At 33.2% G+C, this 24,728-nt stretch overlaps 1 protein-coding gene and 1 long non-coding RNA gene across 7 annotated transcripts; one reads left to right on the top strand and one right to left on the bottom strand.

Annotated features, from left to right (window-relative positions):
- Positions 1 to 186: 186 nt before the first annotated feature.
- dpp (decapentaplegic) lies at positions 187 to 18,254 on the bottom strand. 6 transcript variants are annotated; one of them, XM_008194516.3, is made up of 3 exons: positions 18,116 to 18,254; positions 3,929 to 4,210; positions 187 to 1,502 (listed from the first exon to the last, which is right to left on the bottom strand). In XM_008194516.3, exons 2-3 carry the CDS (start codon positions 4,200 to 4,202, stop codon positions 658 to 660), a joined length of 1,119 nt encoding a protein of 372 aa, XP_008192738.1. In that variant the 5' UTR covers positions 4,203 to 4,210; positions 18,116 to 18,254; the 3' UTR covers positions 187 to 657.
- Positions 15,108 to 20,131, top strand: LOC107397832 (uncharacterized). Its single transcript, XR_001574853.2, has 2 exons — positions 15,108 to 15,235; positions 18,163 to 20,131. It is a non-coding gene; the product is annotated as an uncharacterized LOC107397832 (long non-coding RNA).
- Positions 20,132 to 24,728: the final 4,597 nt, after the last annotated feature.

Raw genomic sequence — 24,728 nt, 5'->3', positions numbered from 1 at the left:
CAACTAATTAAAAAAATACGATTAAAACTGAAAATCTGATCAGTTGATTTGAAAAAAAAAAAACGCAACCCGATTGATTTACTACCTATTTTTTTTAAACAAAATAGATAATTTTGCCTCCCATCAGTAATATGGCACTAAACCGTAGTAAATAAAGTGTTGGTTGAAGGGAAAGAAACGTGTGTAAAGAATAAAATATTTTAATATATACAGTCTGTACAAAAGCTTACATAACGTTAAGAAACAATGCTTGCAAGTTATATTACAAATTAATCTGTACAATATGCACATACCTATAAAATAATCAATAAATACTCCTTATCCAGGTACTAATATATTACACTTGACTCAATTGCATGGACTCGATATTTGAATACAAGTAAATTTCCGACTTATAACTTTCACATCGACTGCAGTTGAGACATTAAACGAGCATGTTTCAGTCACGTGAATGTCTCGAAGGGTGCAGATTAGTTTCGCAATGAATTAAAATTACAATCACAGATTCCACTTCACCCAGTCCAAATAGCACAAAAAATCAGTCAGTTCTCACTGGGACTATGCAGCTGCAAGCAGTCTCAAAGTTTTTAAGATCACAGACACTATTTTGGTCCCCAATCCTGATCACAGATATCGTTTCACCATCTGGAGATGACACTATCGGCAGCCGCACCCCACCACCACCATCTCCTTGTAGTTTTTTAGGATGACGCTGCCGTCGCTGCCCAGATACAGCATGGACATCTGCCCCAGCTGCGTCGGCACGCAGCAGGGCCCTGGCACCTCCTTCGGCTTCATCGAGTTGACCAGGCTCTGGACTATGGCGTGGTTCGTCGTGTTCATGTGGTCTGGAATGGGGTACTCGCACTCGCCCCCGCAATAATACGCGTCGTAGCCCAAGGGGGCCACGATCCAGTCGTTCCACCCCACGGAACCGAAATCGACGTACATCTGCCGTCTCCGGCAGGGGTCTTTCAGATTTTTCCGGTGCCTGCGCGAACTCTGTCGTTTGGGCCGCATTTTCGTCAGCTCCGTCCCTGTCCTTTGCTGGTTCTTACCATCGTCGGTGTAGGTGAAGAGAAGGGGTTGGTGTTGGTACCACTGTGGGGGGGCTGTGTCGCGCCGCAGCCTTAGGTGTTTCTCTGGGGGTGATTTTTTCGCCCCAATGGAGTAAACCACAATGAGGATGCCGTGGTTGGTTTTGGGGTCTTGCATCCAGCGAGCCACTGCCGGGAAGACGTCGATGCTCACGGTGGTGTTTTTTCGAGAGTCGACCACTTTTGAGTCAATCACTCGGGTGATGGGGCCGTGGAGGCCCTTGACACCAGGTTGGAGAATGTCGTGGACTAAGACACGTTGAAAGGGGTGTGATGTGTTTTTGGCCGTTTCACGGGTTAGTTTTATTTCGGCCGCTGTGAGTTTTTCGTGTCGAGGAATTGATGAAATATTGAATTTCAAGCGGAAGCGGTGAGGGTGCACGAACTTTTCATCGATTGGACTTTCTGTAAAAACAACAACATTTACTCATTCAATTAATAAGTGGTTTGTTTTTCAAAATTAGAATCATGTGACTAGAACAACACACTTTGAAATGCAAATTCAAGGTGTAAGTCAACAAAAAATTTACATTTTAACAGGGTGTATTGCTCAGGGTGTCCGAGCAAGTTGAAACAGTCCATTATTGACCTTTAAATAATTAAAAAATAAATATTTTTTACAAACTCTCTGCATCGCCATTACCAAACAAACTTGTGTTTTTTTGTAAATGGGACGCTGTAAATTTTCTAGCGTTTTTGTACATAGCTATTAACACTGATGATTGTGACCTAAATTTATACTGGTTGGCCCTGCTAAGTTTTTGAAATAATTTGACTCTTTTGACAAAACCACGCTTTTAATTTAATTTACAGCACAAAAACTAAAAATCCTAGAAAAATAGGACTTTCACCACTTTATAGGGAAAATTTGACACTTTTTGGTTAACGCAGTGCAATTAGGAAAAATTTAAAGTTGAACAACTTGAAAAATTTAAACGGAATGGTCATTTTTTGTTTTTATTTCTCAATGATTATTAAATATGCATATCTAAAAACGTTAGTTTTAATTGCCTAAAGTTATTACTAAATAAAATGTGTTCAAAAATGGTTGTTCATCAAGTCATCTATGAAATTTGAACGTATTGAGCCGCTAAATTTAAATTGTGAATGACATCAAAGTGACAGATCCGTCAAATATAAAACAAAAATCAAAACAAACCCTATACTTTAAACAACTTCGCCAAAAAATGCAAAAAAGTGAGTGTAGCTCTTCACTCACTTTTCAAAAATTTGACAGAAAAACTACAATCGCCATTTGGACGGAGCGATAATTCAATTTGAATTCCATGGTCAGCTTGATGAACAACCATTTTTGAACACAGTGTAGATGTTTAGCTTTAAAAGTTAATTTCTGCAACAATGTACAATATTCATGAGCATTGTTGTTACCATACCATAACCAGAGTATCTCATTTCTGTTATTTCACTGTAATTAAAGATTATAATTAAGCTGAAAATTTTACTTTTCGACTACCGCAACAATAGTTATTTTTTTATAGTTTAGAGTTTTTTTGCAACAAACTTCTTATTTTTTTATCTTTTTGATTGCGGTGAAGTAAAAAAAATGAATGAATGAATAACGTATGAATTACGTTAAAACTTTCTTACTTAAGGTGGTAAAGGTTCTACTTTTCTAGAATTTTAAATTTTTATATAATACATTAAAAATCAAATTATCTCAGAAGCGAAACGTAATCAACCAAAGTGGAGTTGTTATTAAAAAAAAAATGTCCAACCCACGTGTAAAAATTTTATGTCCAAAAAAAGTTTTTCCAGAGAGCACTTTAGGGGTAATGTCCCATCATCAGTGTCTTAAAAGAGTAGGACGCCAACAGAGAGAAAGATAAATTACAAAAATTACTTTGTTCTAAAAATGGGGAGTTTACCATAAATAAACAGATTAAAATTACGGAAACACTTTTTGGGTCCTACCCCATAGAAAAACTTTATGAGGTGTGGCTGAATTAAAACCAAAGTAAAAAGCCACGTGTCATGAGATGAAAGTGGCCATTTTAAAATTAAAAGTGAGAATATTTTTTTAAACTTAAAAACATCAATGTTAAAGGCTACATCCAAAAATGCAAAAAATATAGGGTGTTCCATGAAAAAAATAAGTTTGTATTGTAGATAATTTTCCAAAGCCGGTATAAATGAAAATAATTTTAATTAATTTTAATTTTATAACTTTTGTAACAAAAATGGTAGGTTAAGTGCATAGTTATAGCGGGCATTATGAGTTTGTAGCTAAAGTCTTTTCAACTTATTTATGCATGATATACTCGTAAAGTGTAAACTACTCCCTTCCGCTATAATTTTTTGACCTGTCCAATAACTAAAATTCTTGCAGATAATAAATAAAAAAAAACATTGTGTAATAATTAGCATCTTTTACACACTTCAATATTTCGTTTGGAATCACGTAATTATCTATACTTTTTATTCTGAAGTTAGTAAGAATTTTTCCAGTTTGTATTTTTGATTCACTGTCTAATAACTTTGCACTTTAGATTAATTTTGTAACATTAAACGATCAATAAAGGGCTGTTTGAACTCGTTGGGCACTAAATTAGGTAAGTTTGGGTCAGTTAGGTGTTTCGTTAAAAAAATCGTGGAGTACCTTCGTGCCCTACTTGCGCCGCAATTCGAGTAGCGAAAGTGGGACGATCACATTATACAATAACTCATACTGAATCGAAACAGAATCTTTGGTTTGAGTCAGGTAAAGTTGCAAACTACCTGAGGGCGTGTTTACCCCGCAATAAAGGCTAAATTTAACAAGATGATGGGTCACAGGTGTTTGAGGGACAACAATTGAAAAGATGCTTACATACCCACATGGGTGAAGCTCCGTATGGTGTTGGCACTTTTGGTGTAGAGTCCCGGAAGGGGCAAGGATGCTGTGTCGTACTCGAAGTTATTCTGAATGTTGTAGATCTTCTTCAAAGCTTCTGGTACTTGCACTTTGCCTTCGATTTTCGGCTGTTCTTTGAGTCCGAAAAGGGGCAACAGTGTCGATTTGAATTCATTGAGTATTTGTTGAGGTATCGAGAGAGATTTACCCCAACAACATGCCACTATGAGGTATATCAGCATGTTCAAACGCATCGCGATACCTGCAATTAAGAAAATCCGTTTAGTTTACCTTGGAACGGGTTTATGTTTTGCAGTAGCGCGCTTGAAAAACTACTAATTTGTGAGCGAGGCTTAGTGTTAATTGTTAGGTAGCTACATTCTTGCAAATATTTGATCGACACATTTTTTAAGTGGCGAAGAATCAACAATTAAAAATTTATTATGTTCGGAGAAACCAACTTCCTTGAACTTTAGTTCAATGCAATTTCTGGATGTTATTCAAATGATGCTGGGATGACGCATTTACAAACACAGCATAATTAATAATTATTATTGCAACAACTCGCTCAATTCGCGGATTTTCTCATGAGGAAAATTTTCTGTTTATGTGAGATATGTCACCTTCAAGGAAATTTCACATAAATACTCGCGAAGACACACCATTTGCGTAGTTAGGTGGCATTTATTTGCCACAAGCAAATACATGACAGATAACACCTGTTCGAACACTTTTCCCAACAATTGATTCACTCGCGGTCATTACAACCTTCACGACAAAAACACCCAAGCTAAATAAATGACTATATTGTTACACTCAGATTTATGGATAAATTACTGCAAACGAGGTTATTATAATAAGCAGCTACCTGCAGTAATTACAACTTTGAACCAATCCTACTTATTTATAGCGACAATAGAGCGAATGTACTACTTTTCGAGAATTTTCACTCCCTTGAACGTAATTATTGTGTTTACTTGAACTTGAAAAAGCGCGCTTTTTTCGCTGCGTTGTGGTTTTATGTAAGAGACAACAGTGGCGGCCCTAGGCTCAAAACTAGATATAAAACTCACAAACTCATTTTTTTTTCTATTCTAATAAAACGATGAAATAAGTTTTAACCGACGGGAACCGAATTGAAAATACGGTTTAAATGAAGAGGATATATTTTCTTAGCATTAAGCTAGTTGATTGGAATTTATTAATATTAGTTGAGCTGGCGCCGCCACTGGACGTGATGACTCTTTTTGTGATAAAGAATTTGTGCTCAAGTCACAAAAATGCTGATGGAAATCTGTGATTGTGAGAAGAACGTTCTCCGGCCTTCAAATTCAAGGATGTGTTTCCAATAGTTATTGAATTATCTTTAATAAAATGTCTCGGGGCAGTTTGAAATAATTGATTTGAGGCTTCTTTGTGTGTGAGTTGGCTTAAAATTGGTCAGTTGGGGTAATAGCTCGGAAAGCGGTAAGCTCCCGGAGTGGGGTAGGATTAGACGTAAACCCGGGGCTAATAGCCTCTGTTCCGTGAAACGTTCGGATTCCAGGACGCGTGCCGTTCAGGAAAAAAGCTCTGGAAGCTCCCGTCACGAGCAAAATTAACCAAATTAACTTATAATGAATATGGCATGCGCTAGCACAACATGGCAGTGGAGAGGTCAAGCAAGTTGGACTTGTTCACCTTTCAGCGACGGCTGGAGAAAGCTGACATGCGGTCTCTTCGAGTCGCAACTTCCAAAACTATTCACTTGACTAGCTCCAAGCTGTCTCTCATTCCATCAGGGCAGGGCCGGACTGCCAAAGAAAATTCGGTTCTGGAGCTGGGGGCGCCTGCGAGCCGGCCCTGCGACGGCAGCCGCTGTCTTTGCCCGAGGAAAGCCAAGGCTGCTCCGTTATAATAACCACGGATTCGATTCTTATTTGAATGATTGTCAATTAAACTATTACAAGGTTGTTTTTAAATCGTTGCCCGGCCCGAAGTTTGAAGAAGAGATCGTTCTTCTCTTTATGGTAACTTGAATTCCCATTATGGCATCATAGCGCCGTGCAGTCTGTGAGCACGAGTATGGAACTTATTGCTGTCGATTTCTCAACAACATCGGAATAAATCACCGACTGAACGAAGGTGATTTCAATGCCGCTAAAAATCAACTTACGATTATTCTCCTGTTGTTTGTAATCACTTGAATAATCCCACAATGGACCACATTTACGAACAACACTCGCACAAGTCTATTATAGTTTCGAATTGAAAAGAAAACTGCGTTGTGGTAACAAGTCCAGGACAACACTGATGAAGAAGGATGCCACCCTCTACCTGTGCATGCGTTAAGGTGTGGGGTCTTGGACGACCAATCAGAGCAAGGTACAGGATACGACACGTGCGACTATCAAACAATACTTAGTGGATATTGTTGGGACCATTGTGGCTCTTCCTTTTCACAGGACCACTCAAACACACCGAGACTTGACTTCTGATCGTGATACTCATTTACACCAATTGCTGTCTTAATTGCCTCATTTAAATATGCTTGATGAGGCTGGAATTCGGAGACGCTTCCATTAAATCATTTCATTTCAAAAAATACACACGCCCACAATTTGTTTACATTATTTATTTTGTGTTGCAACCTGATACGTAATGTTATTTATGTAATTATATCCAGTCTCCGCTTCATTTAATGCAGCCAAGTGTATAGATCAAGAGTTCATTACAGACTTTGGAAAAACTGAAAAGTACTGTTATGATCATAAAATAAATCAGTCTTGACGGCGTATGAATTCACCGTCAAGTTCAGATGGAAATTTACTGGGACTTTTTCTATCACTTTCTCCATGACATAACTTGATTTAGCACCGGTGCTGTTCCGAGGGTTCAGGCAATTTTATACATTCATCCGTTGATTAATATGGGACCACCCCGTATACTAGCTGTGCGTCCTCGAAATGGCGCAATCGAAAGCCTGGCGTTAATTAATTAAGTCGCCTAATTCGTGTAGGTGTAAATTGCCATTAATTGCATACACTATCCAATTAGTTAATAAATCCGTTATTTAAAAGCAATTTTGCGTTGGTTGGTTAATCCGGCGTGTGAGAGGTGTGACATAAGAAACCGAACGATTTTCACGCGTCTATTGTGGGGACGATGTAAAAAAAGAACAGTTACATGGAGTGTGTTGAAATTTTGAAAATTTATGGCTTTAATTACGCGCCCGTATAAAAACCGGATGAATAATGATGCGGCTTTGGAAAATAAACAAAGATTAACCCCTTATTGCTTTACTACCAGAGAACTGGATAAAAAGACGAAGATCCATCCACAAGGAATAAAACACACCTGTTGCATTAAGAGACGTATGGGCACCAATGGCTTTCTAAATAAAACTCGTAAAACAACTATCACGGAACAATGTTTGTTCTTGTCTAAAGCAACGGTTGGAGCAAGAGAGGAGCAGTTGCGTGGAGGATCCTCGACTATCAACCTGATAGAATATTTTCCTCCTCCAGCGGTCTCGGCGATAAATCAAGCGCTGTTATTATAAAATTAATTGAAATATCAGGTTACCTGGCTTATCGACGTTGCTCTATTGTTTTACTCGCAACCAATCTGAAACCAATAATAATAATAATATCTAAAGATCCTCTTACGAGAATCGAATCGGATTTTCCCATTGTTTGATCCAATTCCAAGGTGTGTATTATGTTGCAATGTATAACACTATTTAGAATGTACCTCCGGCGGTATTATGCGAGTGTTATAAATAAACCCGTGCCTGTCAACGGGCAAAAGTGTGTCGCTTCAGGTGGACCGATCCTCACATAAGTTTTTTTTTCAATTTTAGTTGAAAGCGCCTTGGTATTAATTAATTGATTAATAATTGATACTGTATTTATTACAAGATTTGGCCACAAAACGTTTAAAGACCACAAAAATAACTCAAATTGGTGATATTTTCCGTACTTTAGTTTATTTCTGTCAAAACTACATCAAACATAAATAAAAAAAACACAATTTTTTTGTGATTAAAAATACTGATACCATTACTTTCTCAAATGGTCTAGCTGAAAAATAATAAAATTAGATCGAAACCTATTTAGTTTAGCTTGATTAAGCTCGTTTTTGAACAAGGAAAAAATTTGGTTAAAAGTGTTGTCAAAATCAGTAACTTGCAAAATTTTCCTAAAAAAACAAAAAGGACCAGGCATTACATAATTCTTATTATTCTTTCGAGTGTTTGAGCACACTTTTCAGGCAGAAACCTAAATATGTCGCAAGATTTCATAAGCTGTAAAATCACCAAAATTATTTTTTAGAGTTAAACACGTTTCTTTGAGATCAAAACACAACTATCGATTAATTTTGCTAATACTGGCTAGAAAATCAGGAAATTTGATCGAGATTAATGAAATTTCAGCTTATTGATCTTTATTATCGTTTCATTTCATTTAGATCGTTTTTGAACGATTTTTTCCAAAAATAAACCAAAAACAAGCAAGTAAGCAAGGAAGTAAGTATACCAAGTTATTTTTCGTTTCTTGTCAGTAAAAAATCACTAAATTTAGTCAAATAAATAAATCATTATTTTTTATTTTCTGAATGTTTTAACACAATTTACAGCCAGTAAAAGAGTTATCTCTCAAAAATTTTTAAAAATCAAACCGAATTTTGACCGAATTACATCGAATTACACATTATGTGTTTTGCAAAATTTAAAGAAATATTTCAGATAAAAATTAAAGTTTTTGAAAAAACGTAGATAAAAAGCAAATTAACCGAGATTTGTTGTACAAGACAATTAATTTTCGGTTATTTCTTGAACATTCAAGCACGGTATTTTAAAGCTAAAATTGCAGTTTTTTTCTAAACCGAAAAATCGCCAACTTAAAGCCAAAATTATCTTATTTTTGCTTTTTTAAGCTCGTTTTCAGCCAGAAACGCAATTATTTCGCAAAATTTTGTTAAAAAACACCGAAATGTAGTTAAAGCTAATTTTGTTGCAAAAATTAACCAAAGATTAGATAAAACATCACTGAATTAGATCGAAATTGATGTCATCATACTATATTTTTTTTAGCCAAAACTGATTTTTTGTAAGAACATGTATAAAACCAGCTAGTAATGACAAAATAAATAAAAAATAATGTTAGTTTCTCTCGGTTAGGTCGTTTTTGAACGAAATTACATCAATATAAGCCGAAAACCTTAACATTTGGTCGAAAATCACGTTCTGTTTTTGGGTTGAAATTTTAAGTATTACTTTTTTTGGGTATTTAGCAGGTTTAACTAGAAACGGAAATATTTGCAATATTTCTTCAATCTAAACCGAAAAAGCAACAAAATTAAACCAGAATAAATTTTAAATTATTTTTTCACACACTAAGGGCCGGTTTACAGAGAGCAAAATTAAGATTTAATTAAATGGCAATTTAATTCGAATTAGTTTAATTTTTGAATTAAATCTTAAGTTCACTTTCTATATACCGATTCTTAGTTTCTTCTATAAAAAAATTGGCTGAAAAATCATCAAATTTAATTAAAATTGATATTAATTTATTCTTCATTTCAGTCAAATTAGTTCGTTTTTGATCCTGAAACTCCTTTATCAAAATATGCCTCTAATAAATGATAAAAATAAAATAAAACTAAAATGTTTGTTCTTGAGCAAAATTTCGCCAATAATAGGTCCAAAAATGAGAAAATTTGGTCGAAATGGAATTATTTCTACATTTTTCAAGCTTCTAAACACGTTTTTAAGATTCTTACGAATCTTACCGAGCCGAAAAATTACGTAATTTGGTTAAAATTCACAATTAATTACATTTTTCAATTTTCGATTCATTAGCAAAATTTTCTTCATTAATTCGAACTGGTATTCTAAACAATGTTAAATAAGAATCCTTTTCTTTTCTCAAGGAACTCGAAAATTGAAGATTTACGTCCTTTTGGGTTAGACCGCGTTAATTTGAAAAATAGGGTCGACGTTTCGAGCGTTCTTGTCTTCAGGCCAAAAGAGAAGAGAGAAAATAAGAGAGGAAAAATGGTTTTATAGAAAGATCATATTTTCTCTCTGCTAATTTGTCCTGAAGATGCCCCTTACAAGAGCGGGCGAAACGTCGACCTTATCTTCCAAATTAACGCAGTCTAACCCAAAAAGGCCTAGATCTTCATTTGACTCTAGCCGCGAAAGCTTACGTTCCTTAACTTGAAAATTATTTTGTCATTTGTCCTAACCAAACATTTCGAACAAAAAAATCCTCAGTCATTTCAAAGGAAATGTCTAACTTCTCTCAATGACAAGGGCTGGTCGCAATCAAGGTACGCGTTCATTTATAAACGCGTCATTTTTATTTTGGGTGACTGTACATACGCTTGCTGACGTGAAAATTTTGGTGATGAGTTGTAAAACGGTTTTTTAAGACGGACAATTAAATATTTCTTTCGTTAGAAAGAATCATTCATGAATATTGTCGTAAATAAAGGTCCAACGAAAAGTTAATTTTTGAGGGTTCAAAATCCGTTCGTTTTTGTTAATTTGCGCGAACATGGTCTGTGCGTAAAAAGCTTGCATGAAAGCGTCCATTAATTAAGCAAAGCAAACAAAACGTGTCTTGTGCGGGAATAAGGCAACGAAAGTAAAAAGTCTCAAGCGGTAGTGAGCTGAAGATTGTATCAGTTCGATGATGCTCCTCCGCCACTGGTTTGATCCTGGTCTCCCGATTAAAGGTGAAGTGGAAGCACAGGTGTGTCGAGTCTAAGTCACGTGTGGCCAGCATTTCAACCATAAGAGCACACAAGAAGACGAGACTCGCCGTCGCAGCACCAATAGGACATTCCGCTACACTTTAATGAGAGGTCATCCTCAGATTTACGGTTAAATCTCTTTGTCTTCGTGATTAATGCTAGCAGACGCTCCTGCCGTATTGTTTCCGAGGAGAAGATGGCGATGCCACTCATTTTTCGCGTGATAATAAGAGGGAAGAGCTTTTGTGGCCATGTGAATCAGCAGGAAGGCCAATTAGCGAAAAATCTGCTAAGGTCATTTTCATTTGAAAATAGTCAAGGTTTGGGCGGAATTTGGTGATGAGCGATGACTCACAATTATCGTAATTAATTCTCCATCCGGCCTGGATTTTTGACGAGAATCCGTCGGTGCATACCAGAGTGTTATTCGGTCCAAAATTGTGTAAAAACATTTGACACGTTTAACTTAAACTAGACCATAACTCATTGTTTAATGGTTTCATTAAAATACCAAACTGGTATTTAAATATTTCAAATCGGAGACTTACACCCAAAACTCCAACCATTTATCTGCAGTTAAGTGATTAAAATATGTTCTACTTATCATTCGTATGTTCGTTTTATGTAAATCGCTTTTTAAATCTGTTCTCTTTATTAATCTCCTCTCCATTAAACACACACGAACAAGTTAATTACACCATCCAATCCTGCTTTGGAGGAAAGGGTTGCACTTTGGTTCGGAGGTGCTAGAAAGTGTCTTTTTCTAATATTTAAGAGCACGGGTTGTTCAAGAAATGAAACGAATTGTCGTCAAATTATGTCATTAACGTAAATGTGGACGACCTCTATTTACAAATTTCTCTTTGCTAGACAGCATGACGCTCCTCATACAACAATAGCATTTTACTACAAACCGGAAAACAAAGATTAACATCGCCATTAAGACTTGGAAGTACAAATCAATCATTTTGCATTGGGGGTATTTCCCCAAGCCAGATGGACACTAATACGATAATAATCGTTCCAAGGAAAACTGACAAGACCCTCCTTCCACGAATTAACACCAAATTAAGCTCGATAAACTTTCACAAACGTTAGATAAAAATCAAACGCGGAAACTCGTCTTCAAATCTGTTAATCAGTAAAGTAAAATGAACAGATCGGGAGATAGTGGAGAGTGAAGATACCTTCCATTATCTAAACTGGCTGTTACGACGGTGCTAACTGTTTTTTAAATATGTTTGACTTTGGGACAAGAAATAAAATCTTTGTAGGCACAATAACTTGAAATAAATTCCGCAATATTTTTAAACAAGCTGGAACTAATCAATCACATTCGTTACGCAAATACGCAAAAATTGGGTTCTTATTTCATTAAAATTATGACACTTTTAACCATTAATTAGTTGTGTTCATTTACATTTTGTTTATTTGCTCGCGTTTGTGCCGAAAAACGCATAAACCCCTAAAAAAGGTGGAACAAAGTAAGTTTTGATCTATTTTTTTGATTTTTACGAATTAAATTATTACCTCCCAAAATCCCTTTTTATGATTCGGTTATAAAATAAAATTAAATCAAAATGATAAAATTTCATAAAAATTATTAAATTTCTGGTCGTAAAAAGACAAAATAATGAGTATTTAAAAAAAAAGAAAAACTGTAATGATCTATTTTGTGATTTTTTGGTCCAGTTTAACAAATCTTTGTGTAAAAATTAAACACAAAAAACTTCTAGAAATGTTTTTGGACTTTTTTTGTATTGTTTTTCACTGTTTTCACTTTTAAAATTAAAAGAAAATTACCTAGTTTTTTTTACCTAGGTTGTTTTTTTGATGATTTTATTTCTTCCTTCTCTGTATTTTTTTAACACTTAATATAATTTATTGCTTTCAATATGTTAAGTGTTTTTTCCAAATGATTGAAAATGCCTTGAAAATACTCAAATAAAATGTGAGTCTGTTAAAAGTATATTATTATTCTACGTTTGCGTTAAATAGGTACTTTGTATTTTTCTCTATACATTTTTTTCAGAACTTTTCAGCAGTTCCTTATGATTAAAATTAATTGTTTAATCGATTTAATATTCAGTCGCTGCAAAAAATATTTCTTATGTCATTTTAAAACAAGCCATGCCCAAATGTTGTTTTATGCAAAAAATATGCAAAGAAATGACACAAACCATAAAAATAATTAATTTAAGTAAACAATAAAATTTAAATAAACGTAATTTTGGTGCTAGCATAAGCAAACAATGGTTGTTTTAGAGTTTTAGACTAGACTATAGACATAAAATTTCTACCAATAATTAATATCTTCTTAAGTATTATCAATTATATTGATATTACTATAAAAAAAGTATTTATTAGCAAACGCTAATTTCTGTGCGACAGCTAGTTAAAAGCTTGCTTTTTTGTCTGTCTGTCTATTTCATATTTTCCGAGACAAATTTGAAAGTGCTTCTGTTGCCCAAATAAATTAAAATTTTGCATACTTCCATAAACTGCGTGATACTTTTGGTACGTTTTGTTACAAAAAATCGTCCCAATTTTTTTCTTAATTGATTTATTTTCATTTAGTTTAACAGGTGTTTTTTCCACATACTGCTAAACAAGTGCACAAATCAGCAAAATAATGGTATTACAATACAGAGCATAAGACGATTAAAATAAGTAGAATTATTTAAAAAAGTTTTAATTTAAAAGATGCACTAAAAGAAGAAAAATTTTTTTTTATCAAAAGAGAATATTTTTGCTTACAGGTGGAAACTCAAAAATAATAAAAGCTTTGGAAGTGGTCATAAATCATAACAATACGGCTTTACAAAATAACTTTGTTCAGTTGACCAGTACCAAAGCTATGATAAATTTCAGAATCCTAACTTGTAAGCAAAAATGTTCTCCTTCGTTGGAAAAACACTTTTTTCTTTTTTTAGGGCATCTATTATCTGAAAGCTTAAAAAAACAATTTTTATTTATTTTTATTTATTTTTATTTTTGAGATGTTGGAAAAAATACTTTTAGCAGACTCACCCTACACATTTGGAAAAAAAATACAAGAGTTGAATATTTTACGATCTATTAATACTAATGAATTTTTATGTTACTAGGTAAATAAAAATACTAGTTTTAATTCTTGAATGGTTCTTAATTACTATGTCTTTTCTGAGATAATTTGTTTTCTTTCATGTGTGTTTATGAATGTAAGATTGACAATCAATTAAATATAATTATAGTCAATTTCTTACGTCAATCATTTTTAATGCTAATTTATTTTTATATTAGAGCGCCACGTTTTTATAAAATTAGTAAATAGTAGTTATTCTATTAAATATCGCTCAACGTAACAAAAGCTATGTGAAAAAATGTTTTAAATATAAGCATTTGCGTCTGTTGTATTTGTTAATTCAGATAAAAAACACATTCGATGGACTGAAATTTCAAATTTTCACATTCTTGGACGTTATTTATTATACCTTTAATTTTTTTCTGTAGCTAATTTAATATTAATATTTTCTTGTTTTCTCAATATAGCATATTACAAGGACATAACACAGATCAAACGTGCTTGGAATAAACTCGCGATGAAAAAGATATTACAACCTAAAAGGGTATCGAAGTGAATCTGAAGAAGTTTTTCGTTCGTCTTGTTTACGCTTTTTCACACGCTGTCTCGCAGAGGCAAAACTCCGAATTTCCCGTGCTGTGTGCGGTGGTTTTCCGCATCGGAATGTGAAAAACGCGTTCGGGAAGGAGCTGGTGCAGGTTTATCCCAGAGAGGCAGCGCGGAGTATGGCATCTGAACGCCGCAAGCTATTGCCAACCAGTTTGGTTAGATTGTGGACATCTGTCCTCTGTGTATTAATGTCACTGCGCGGAAACTTTTCCAATAAGTGTTTATCAACTTGCATATGCATGAGTATTTCAGGTTGCTACGAGGAAGTTGCTCAAAGATATTTTTCTCGACGAAATACGCTTCCAGTTTTTCCCGGAGTCCGAAAGCAACAGGTGGTCCGTTTCGCAAAAGTATTCTGTCGCAATCTATTTACATACTGTGGTGTCAATTTTAACTGTGTCACTGTATGTATGTAACAACATATGGAAACGTACAATTCGAATTTATGTAAACAAATTTTTCACATTCCAAAAACATGACATCAAATTAAGTAATAACAAACACATTTTATATTAATTAATCACACCGTTCTGTTTTTTCTTGTCGGTTTTTTATTACTTCCTTGTGGAGCGTCCAGAAAACATCGCGGCCTTCTATAGTCCGAGTTCCGTTTTCGGTTCCGGAGAGGGGACCGGTGAAAGAGTTTCGAGCGCGATTGCACTTTTTCATTTCGGAACAAAAATTCCAGCTATGTAAAATATCTTTATAACCTGTCGAGGCTGCTCCTTCTGCTTAAATACTCACTTATCGGAGCGACGGTTTCGTTTTTTATCTACTATTCAAAGTCCAATTAATCATCAATATGCAAGATTTCTCATTGTTTATCTGTTCTAGTTCAGTTCAGTTTAGTTCAGTTTTGTAGTAATTACTTAGGTACATTCGTAATTAGTCTCCACGTGTTTCAAAACTAAAAATAAGTCTAGAAGGCCAACACTGTGCTAATTTCATAACATTTTTCAACGACTTGACCAAAAATCCCAACTTACGGTATCTTAGCCGCTGAAAAAATTCATTCCGAATATTTCTAGACGCACTGCAGATGTTACAGCTATGCGTAAGAATATTTATTCATAAGAGATTGCAGACTGAATGTAACGTGAAAAACTGCTTGAATGATTCATGCCATTTTTAATTGTTGTTGGACGAGATGTCTGTTTGCAAAAAAGTCCTGAAAACTCTCAAGAGAAAGCTTTTTTTCTTTCTGCGTTTTTATATATAGGTATGAGTAAAAGCTCAAAATAATTTTTAATTTATTAGGTGTTAGAACATACAGGATATTGGATTTCTAAAAAGGTACATAACTCTATTTACCTAAAATGTGAGAATTGAAAAGTATGCCGCTGACGTGATTTTTATTTTTAAATTAAGTCACAAAATTATCTCATCGCATGATTACGCTTTTATTTAGGTGATTGATTGCATTCTAATGTTGGATGCATGTATCAATTTAAATTCCATTAAAAATTTTTCTATTAGAATTTATCAAACTGCGTTACATATTTTACATTTTTCCTACATTTCACCACATTTTTATACCAAAATACGATTGTTTAGTGAAATTTTGGCAAAAATAAACACACAGTTCATAAAAACTTAACAACTGAGGGCCGAGAATGAAATTGTATATCCTATTTGTGCGTTTTACTGGCGGGCACATTTTTGATTCATTATTTCGCAAAACTTCGTCAAAATATAGCCAAAAAATTTTCAAACTAGATCGAAAATGGTTTTATTTTTGCTTTTTTGAGCGACTATGCATGTTTTTAATGTAATAAACAGTAAAAAAACTCACCGAATTATGTCGAAAATTGCAAACACTTGCTTATTTTAGAATGTGAAATCATTAATTTTTGTAAAATAAAAACGACATTATTTTTCCCATTTTTTTAAACGTTTTTGTAAGTTCATCAAGCAAAGACGCATTATTTGGAAAAATTTGGTTTCTTCAAAACGCCCAAACTGGATAAAAAATGGTGCTATTTTTGCCGGTTTCAACGGTATTACATTTTGATACCTACAGGAAGAGTCTGCTAAAAGTAGTCTTTACTACTTGATGTAGCAAAAATAGCAACAGCGCACTTGTATTTTTTGAAGTGAAATAAATTACAAATTAAAACTTTTTGTGATTCTGTGCTAAACTGGACTTTACGAAAAATTTTGTGCCAAGAAAACCCACTAATTAAAAAAGAAAATCATTTGTGAAAACTAATAGTCATACAGAAATCACTAAATTAGCACACATAAGTAATAAAATCATATTTTTTTAATTCCCTGTAGCCTGTAGCAAACTTTTATGGATATTGATATGACTTTAGAATATTCTACAGTTTTAAAAGTGTAAGAAAATGTCAATAGGTTCGATTTTAAAATGTTTTATTTTCGCGCTTTTGGTCGATTTTCGGAACCCGGAATATTTATAGGGGAATGATTCCGGAAATATTACACGTAACCGCATTACGATTATTATCTTTGGAAAGCTCTTTTAATTGTTTATCTTTACAAAAAAAAATCATTGTCCTCCGACTAACAGTTTTCGAGAAAAATTGCTTACAAAAGAAAACATAAGTAAAAGTTACTTGTTTTGATAACTTGAAAACTATTTCAAATTTTGCAAAGTGCTAAATGCCAATCGATTCCCCGGATCATACATATTACATAGATTTACATTAAAGTAGTTGAATTTTTTTGAATAGATTTGCCATAACTGAAAAAATAAAAAAATCCAGATTTTCCTCTCTTATACACAGTTTTGAATGTCTCAAAATCGACTGAAACCTAAGCCGTTTGTCCGTTTGAAAATGGAATTTTTTTTAAACCTTAAACCTATGCCGTTTTGTAGTCTTTTACGCTGGTTAGCTCTCGCTGTAACTGAGAAAAGCATTAGAATGTGCTCTAAATTATCTATCTCCTCGTGAAAACCTGGAGCCGCTCCGGGCAACGGCTCCGGTAGTTAATTTATCATTGAAAAAAACTCAAAAACCAAAAGTCAAATGGTTACGGTTCATTTTATTGGGTTTTTAAATTTTAATTTTTGATTTTTATTGCCTAAAATTATACTGGCCATTTTAAAGAGGCGTTTTTAGATTTTAAAAATACATTGAAAAATATAGTATCATTTTAGTAGATAGAGTTTCACAAAACTTACACTTTCTATCAAATGCTTAATGGGTTTATTTATGAATTCAGTCGAGATTCTGTAATAATTTCTTGGATTAGAGAGACATTACGGGATGTGGAATATTGCGTACGTTAGAAAGTTAATTTCTAGTACAAGCCGATTGAAAATATTCGAAAAATGCAATCCGTACTAAATTTAAAAAAATAACTTTGCTTTCGAAATAAATGAATCATGAATCATCACAAAATTTCTAGAAATGTGCGAGAGAATGAATTCGTTGAATAAGTTTCAAGTAGGTGTATCAAAGCTTCTAGAAAATGAAATGCAATAAAGTTTTGTTAAAAGAATGAGGTTTCGAGCAAGAGAATAAACACATCCGCTTATCCCGCGCGTTAATGATTTCTGATACATACGGAGGCCTTTTGGAATGTTTGTAATTGCCACCAGCCACGCTAACCGTCAGCGTAACTGTGAAATGAGCGTAACAATCATTACATTCAGCTCAAACTTGCTCAAATAACACATAGGTTTTAAGTTTGTTTGAATGTGCTTGATTTTACTTGATGTATCATTTTGGGTAGCATCAGCTATCGAAAAAAGTAAATGCGTCGCATTTGCGCGCTCGTTAAAATTACCTCTGGTTGTGCCGCGTGGTGGTGTATTAATCCGGGTTTGTTTGCAGTTTCAGGAGGGCCGGGTCGGGTGATCCAGGTGGCACCTACATGGCCCGAGTCCTGAAGGATAGCACAGGAGTGGCGGGAAGCTGTCACAGAACACTGCGGTCATAGCACGCAAACAGCACTAGAATTCCCAAGTCGCGTAGATTGAGTAAATTAGGAAACGCACCTACGCATTCGTCAGTTTTTATTGGTAAAGTCACAGTTTGCACTCTTCACTGCTAATTACGCGCGGTGTGTGTTGGTGTCGATGTTTTCGATCAGACTGGAACCAGACTTGCTGTCGACTTCCACTTGCTCTCCCAACACTCGAAGACGATTTCACAATTTTTGAGGCGATTTGAGGGCCGGCATCGCGCGAACGGCGCCTACCTTCGTACTGATTTTAATTGCACCAAAACAACGATAAGTAGTCTAAGGCGAGCTTTTACACACACGAGCATATGGAGAGATTAGCATACGTTGGGTGCCTTCAGATAAATCAGATCCCATTGGTACGACTATCTCACAAGGACTTGATTGGTCGTTCTTTTGCATGGAATGGCGGAGTTACTCGCCATTTTTAGCGGGGCAGCGCTCAGGACCGGACTCGGCACGAGGGAATTCCCCGAGGAGACCTACCTGGAAGAGGTTTCAACCAGAGAAAAATAAAGTTGTGCTTTTTTGGCTTTTGGTTTTTAGCCAGTTCCAGGGTGTTTCATTTTTATTGATACAAATTTAAACATTCAATTTTAAGACAAAAGTTTCCTATAAACATGTATCGAAAAATGTACCCTTCTTCTAGAAGATTTTCCCCAATATTTCAGAAACCATAGCAGATAAAATTACAAACTTTGCTACAGTTGATAATCTTAATTGATAAGCCGAATTGAATTCAAAGATCAAATGTGGAAATTTTTAATCAGGAGCTTCCCAAACTGTATAATATAGCAAAAAATAATCTAACTATTGAGGCTTTAGTTTTTTGACACTTTCAGCAACGAAAACTTCAATTATTCCAACAGTTTTTTACACAAAAATAGTTTCTTGTGTTGTTTCGATAAAAGTCACCGTTTTTGAGTAAAATCAAGCATGAAAATCAGGAAGGACGACTAGAACGAAATTGAAGTCTAGATTTTTTGAGGTTAGACCTTTTGAGGTAAAAGGCATCTTTAGGACAGGTTCTGGACGTTCATTCCTGATTTTCAGATTGTTTATGGTTTATGGTCTGTAACGTAACGTTTAAAGGCATATTGATAACTTAAAAAACAACTTTGTCCTAAATGATAGTACTGAAAACGCTTATTACAGAAGTGAAAACCGTTTCCCTGTATCTGCTCTCTAACTCATAACGTCATAACCGCCTATCGAGCATTTGGTCCAACAATAAAATCAAATAGTTTAAGTGTCACAGTCAGAGTTTATCAAGACAAAATTTTACTAAAAAGTAGTTAATTTGTGATTTTGTGATAAGAGGATCCTGAGATGAGACAACACAAGAGACCATTTTTTCTAAAAATCTAATTTGCGATTTTGTTGCTGGAAGTGTTAAAAAACAAGCCATACAGTCTCCCAGTTTGGAACGCGCATGATTCAAAATTTCTACATTTCATCTTCGAATTCGATTACCTAGACGTATAAAGGATGAGTATAAAGGTTATAAACTGTACTAAAGTTTGGAATTTTATCTGTAATGGTTTCTGAAATAGTAAGAAAAACCTAGTAAAAGAAACACCCCTTTGAGAGGATATAGCTACCTTAAAAAGTATTTGTCGATGATGTTTGTTTTAAAATTAAATGTTTATTTTCACATATCGACAAAATTTCGATTGCAGTAATGTCGTATCATTCTAAACAAAACCGATGCAAGTTAGCATCTCAAGCATCTCATCTCACACTCCGGATAGTCAAGAATAGTACTCTTAATAATACTTATCACTACACAAAACGTTTAAAAAAAATAAAATCATTACAGCCAAAAGATATTAAAGGATAGTAGACGTTTTTCATTTTCCGCACTCAGCGTCTGACATCACCAGATAGAGTTAATTATTAATTAAAAGTAGGTATATTCAGACAAAAATGTCAAACAAAATGTCAAACAGAAATATTGCATTACAAATATTCTGAGTGAACTGTTTTAGGTTTTTTCGTAAAATCACGCCTGAGACCTGAGATTGTTTTTTTTTAAGTATTCCGGCCGATAAAATGTTATTCTCTTATTTCTTGCTAAGTTGGTGTCACTGATTTTCAAATCTAGCACTTATTTTATCGTATCATATTATAACAGTTCAAAAACAGTAGTAATTTTTAAAATTACAATTTAAAACTTAAATTAAATTAAATCAAACAATTATTAGTAGGTACTTGTACAAACATAAAAAAATTGAAGAATCAGATTACAAAACAAAGAAAAGGGAAAACCATAAGTACTCCTGGACCTATATTTTCAGTGAAAAAAAATGGAATTTAAAAAACGGTAATTTTTTTAATTTTTAAATTGATACAAGATTAATTTTAAAGGAAAAGAAATGTTTAAAACCATTTAATTCAAAATATTTTTTTCCTAGTTGGATATATTTTAATTATTATTATTAAATGTAACAACTTTTCTATTAAACATTTTGCAAATTTCTTATTCATAATAGTCACTGGTTTCTTCCTTTTTTTGTGCAAACGAACCGGTCAGTGTTTAATAATTAGTTTATATTCATAGTAACAATTTTCATTCTTCTTTTAAATTGTTTAAATTATCAGTTATTATTCTTTGTGATACAAAGAAAATAGTTCGGCTCTTTTATTTTTTTATCCATAGGCGAGTACACGTTTCATTATGTTATTTTTTTTTTCTAAATTTTTAATCTTAATTTAAGTAAATTTGCGAATTTTTTATTGAAAAACTAGAAATAAATAAAGCATTTTATTTATCCCTACTTAACTCATTATGGGTAAATTTTCCAAAAAAATTAAAATATTTCTTTATAAATACACATTTTTTGGATATTTCTAAATAAAAACGAATTTTTATTCAAACTGCCACTTCCTGTTAAATTAACTCTTTTGGGGATAAAAATGCCAGAAATTTTGAAATTCTGAAAATGTTTAGTACTTTTTACTAAAACTTTAAATACTCATTTTCGTCGATATTTTTAAGGTAAATTATAACTAGTTGGTTTTGCTTAGCTTTTGAAATAATTTTTTTTTGAGAAATGCTAGATGCTTTTTAAAAAAAATATTACAAAAAAAATTAAAACCCTAGAAAAGTCCGACTTTAAGAAGAAGTTAGTTGCATAACTTAAAAATTTTAAATGGAATTCCCAATTAATTTTTGCATCTAAAAGATCTTTAAATTGTCTTTGTAAAAACATTTTAACAGTTGCTGATTACTCAAATGATATTGAACTTTAAACATTAAAAAAAAATTTATTACTGTTTCATTAGCCGAAAATTAAAATTTTTAGCTAATAATAAGTTTAATGTGTCCTTTAGGCCATTATTTAGTAAAATAACAAAATTTTTTATATTCATAGCAAGTTTTTAAATTCCCGTATTAATTTCAACAAATGATCCTTGGTTTATTCTTGTGGTTATGGTGTGGTTTATTAATTATTTTGATAATAACAATGTTCATGAATAATGTGCATTGTAGCTAAAATTAACTTTTAAAGTCAAATAACTTTATGTTTTTATTATCTGTTTCAAAACTATGTAAACGTCAACGTCACATTTTACCAAGTTATTTTTTTAAATAAGGTTGACAAAAATGTAAAATAGTTATTAATAATTAGATCTCCAATTGAAACTACAAATTACATTAGCTATTGTTTTTTTTGAAGTGCATTAATAATATATAACAGCTTATTGTGAAAGAAAATGCGACGTTGGCGTTTTTATAGTTTTGAAACAGCTAATAGATAGATAATAATTTAATAATATTTGAGGAAAAAAAAACAAAAAGTAGAGTGTTCTATTTAACTTTTTCAACTTTTAACAAACTTCTTAATTTTATGTTACTAATTGCAATGCGCTTTAGCGTTTACAATTGTTTACAAGTGGTACAAATTTAAGCCTGAACTTTGCCTTTTAAAGTGGTAAAAGCCCTGCTTTTCTGCTTTCCTTTGATTTTTAGTTTTTGTGTAATACATTTGTGAAAAGTGTTTTTGCCAAAAAAATCAAATTATTTCAAAATTTAAGTAAAATCGACTCGTACAAGTTTATGTCAAAATCATGAGGATTAAAAGCTCTGTACGATTGTCGTTTTGTGTGAAAAGTAACTATGACATGGTTCTTTGGTTCGTCTTTGATGTTGGAGGTGTTTTTATTCGCAGTTGAAGATTGTTAGTCCTGGCCCTGGCGCGGTGCCTCTTTACCTGGATTAAGCCAATTCATGGCTTGTCCGTTGACAAAATCATATTTTATAACACATCGTAAACAAATACGAACCACTCTACTACCAAACACCGGAAATTTGTTTATTGGTCGTCGTAAAGCTTTCGTTTCCGACTTTTATTGTCACCTGAAAATCATGAATGGAGCGTTTTCAAGCACCTCAATAAAGTGGTTCGACTCAATCAATTCATAAATCAGTTATGTAACGTGTGGCGCAGTTTGAAATTTTCAAAATTCAACAGAACGTGTTTTTAAATTGGTTGTAATTCATTTAGTGAAATAATTACAGGCGCTTCTTATAAAAATATATTATTTAAACAATAATTATATAAATTAATGTCAATCAAGAAATTAATTATTGCAACACAAAAAATAGGGGAAATCCTACAAATGCCACGCAAAGTGTTTGCGTAAAATTTTCATCAGGCAACCAGTAAAACACTGTGCTCAACTCAAGTATGTATTTATTCTTTCAGCACTGTTTACCATAAAACACATGTCATCTTGTATTTTTTTTAATAACCAACCTCTACTAATGATGTTGTTTTCTCTCAGTATTTGTAAATGAATAAATTCTCTTGTTGATTCATCTGTTAAATAATCATCTTTAGTAATCAAAAGAATTTTTCAGTCGTGTCGTAACAAGTGACAGGTGGTAGAGTACTACAAGTACTTATACAGTAAATATCCACTATTTAATTTGCTAATTTTACAAGTGTTCGTGGCGGAATTGTACAATAAATAATTAAGTCCGGATTTTAGGTCGCCAACTTTTAATAAATGGAAATTCAAACTTATAAATAAAAATAGTCTAATATGTGAAATGTTCTAACCCAAATTACCATGTCTAGTTTTCTTAGTCATTTTTCTATGTTCTATGCTTTTTTTTCAATAAAAACCCGTATTTTTACCAAAACATCAAAAACAACGTTTTTACCCTGATTTTTAAACTTAAGTTCTAACTCAGATTTTTCCAAATCATCCATTTTTGTAGGAAAATGAGTTGATTATCAAGTTTTAGTCGTCCAAGTTTGTTGAGTTTGAAAAACAGCCCATTGAGTTCTGTTCATAAACACAAAAAATAGGGAAAATAACCTATTTTGGAGCAAATTTTATCTATTGAAACAGCATTTTTTATGGAAACTACCCTATGTTTTTTTTACTTTTTTACAAAATCGACAACAATTTTCTACCGGAAACCATTGTGGTCCCTCCAACTGGCAAATAAATTTTGAAAGCGGTAATTTCAAAAAAATCTTTCTCAAAGAAATTTTTCTAAAGGTTGTTTTTTCCTTGCTATTGCTAGTATCGGCTTCAATTTTTGCAAGCATATTTACAATGATGTTGTGCATGAATGGTGTATTTTTTTCCGATCTGTGTAGTACAATGTGTTTGGCGCTCAAGTCTCAGATTAGCAGACCAAGGAAACGGATGCAATACTAAATAAAAAATGTGTAGTTTTGTGGGGAATTAACTTCTAATTATATTGCTTTTTATTTGGTACTTCTCCGTGGTTTATTTTTTGAGATATGTATAAAAGTATGAACACATCATTCTGACAGTTCTCGGGGGCCGCCTTAAATTGAATATTATGGTAGTACTTAAAAAAATAGACAAATATAAGCAGTAAAAGAATAAACTCGGAAAAATTAATAGAACAGTTGGAATTATTCCAACTTCAATTTGTTTAAATAATAAATTGGATAAAACGCACATAAAAAATAAACTTTTCATAGTATACTAGATGTTTCAGAAATACGTATGTTAATTTTAACAAGTAACTAACAGAGCTCAACAAATAAATCTTTTTTTCTATTTGTAATTTTTCAATAAAAGTTTCGCAAATTTACCTAAAATTTGTAAAAGATAACATTTCAAAACGTGTACTTGCCCATGTTAACAAAAATAATAGTACCGAATTGCTTGCTGTGGTAAAAACGGACAATTTACCAGTTATTAATAATGCGAGTGCAAAAACACAAGCTTAAAGTTAGAGGGCTGTGGCTCTCGCATACGCTCGTTGCATACCTAGTTACCCGAAAACTTAAGCGTTTTCGCAAACACGTTGTTGCTATGGGAAGCGTGTTTTAAAATGGTGAAAACATTAATTAAAAATACGTTGCTATGGGAAACGTGTTTTAAAATAGTGTTTATAATCTAGGATTCAGATATTAAAAAGAAGGCTTAAAATGTTACCAACAAA

This window comes from Tribolium castaneum, chromosome 9 (genome assembly GCF_031307605.1).
Source record: "Tribolium castaneum strain GA2 chromosome 9, icTriCast1.1, whole genome shotgun sequence".
NCBI classification, from domain to species: Eukaryota; Metazoa; Arthropoda; class Insecta; order Coleoptera; family Tenebrionidae; genus Tribolium; species Tribolium castaneum.
The sequence above is the reverse complement of the archived record's forward strand: the minus strand, read 5'-3'. Positions and strand labels throughout refer to the sequence as shown.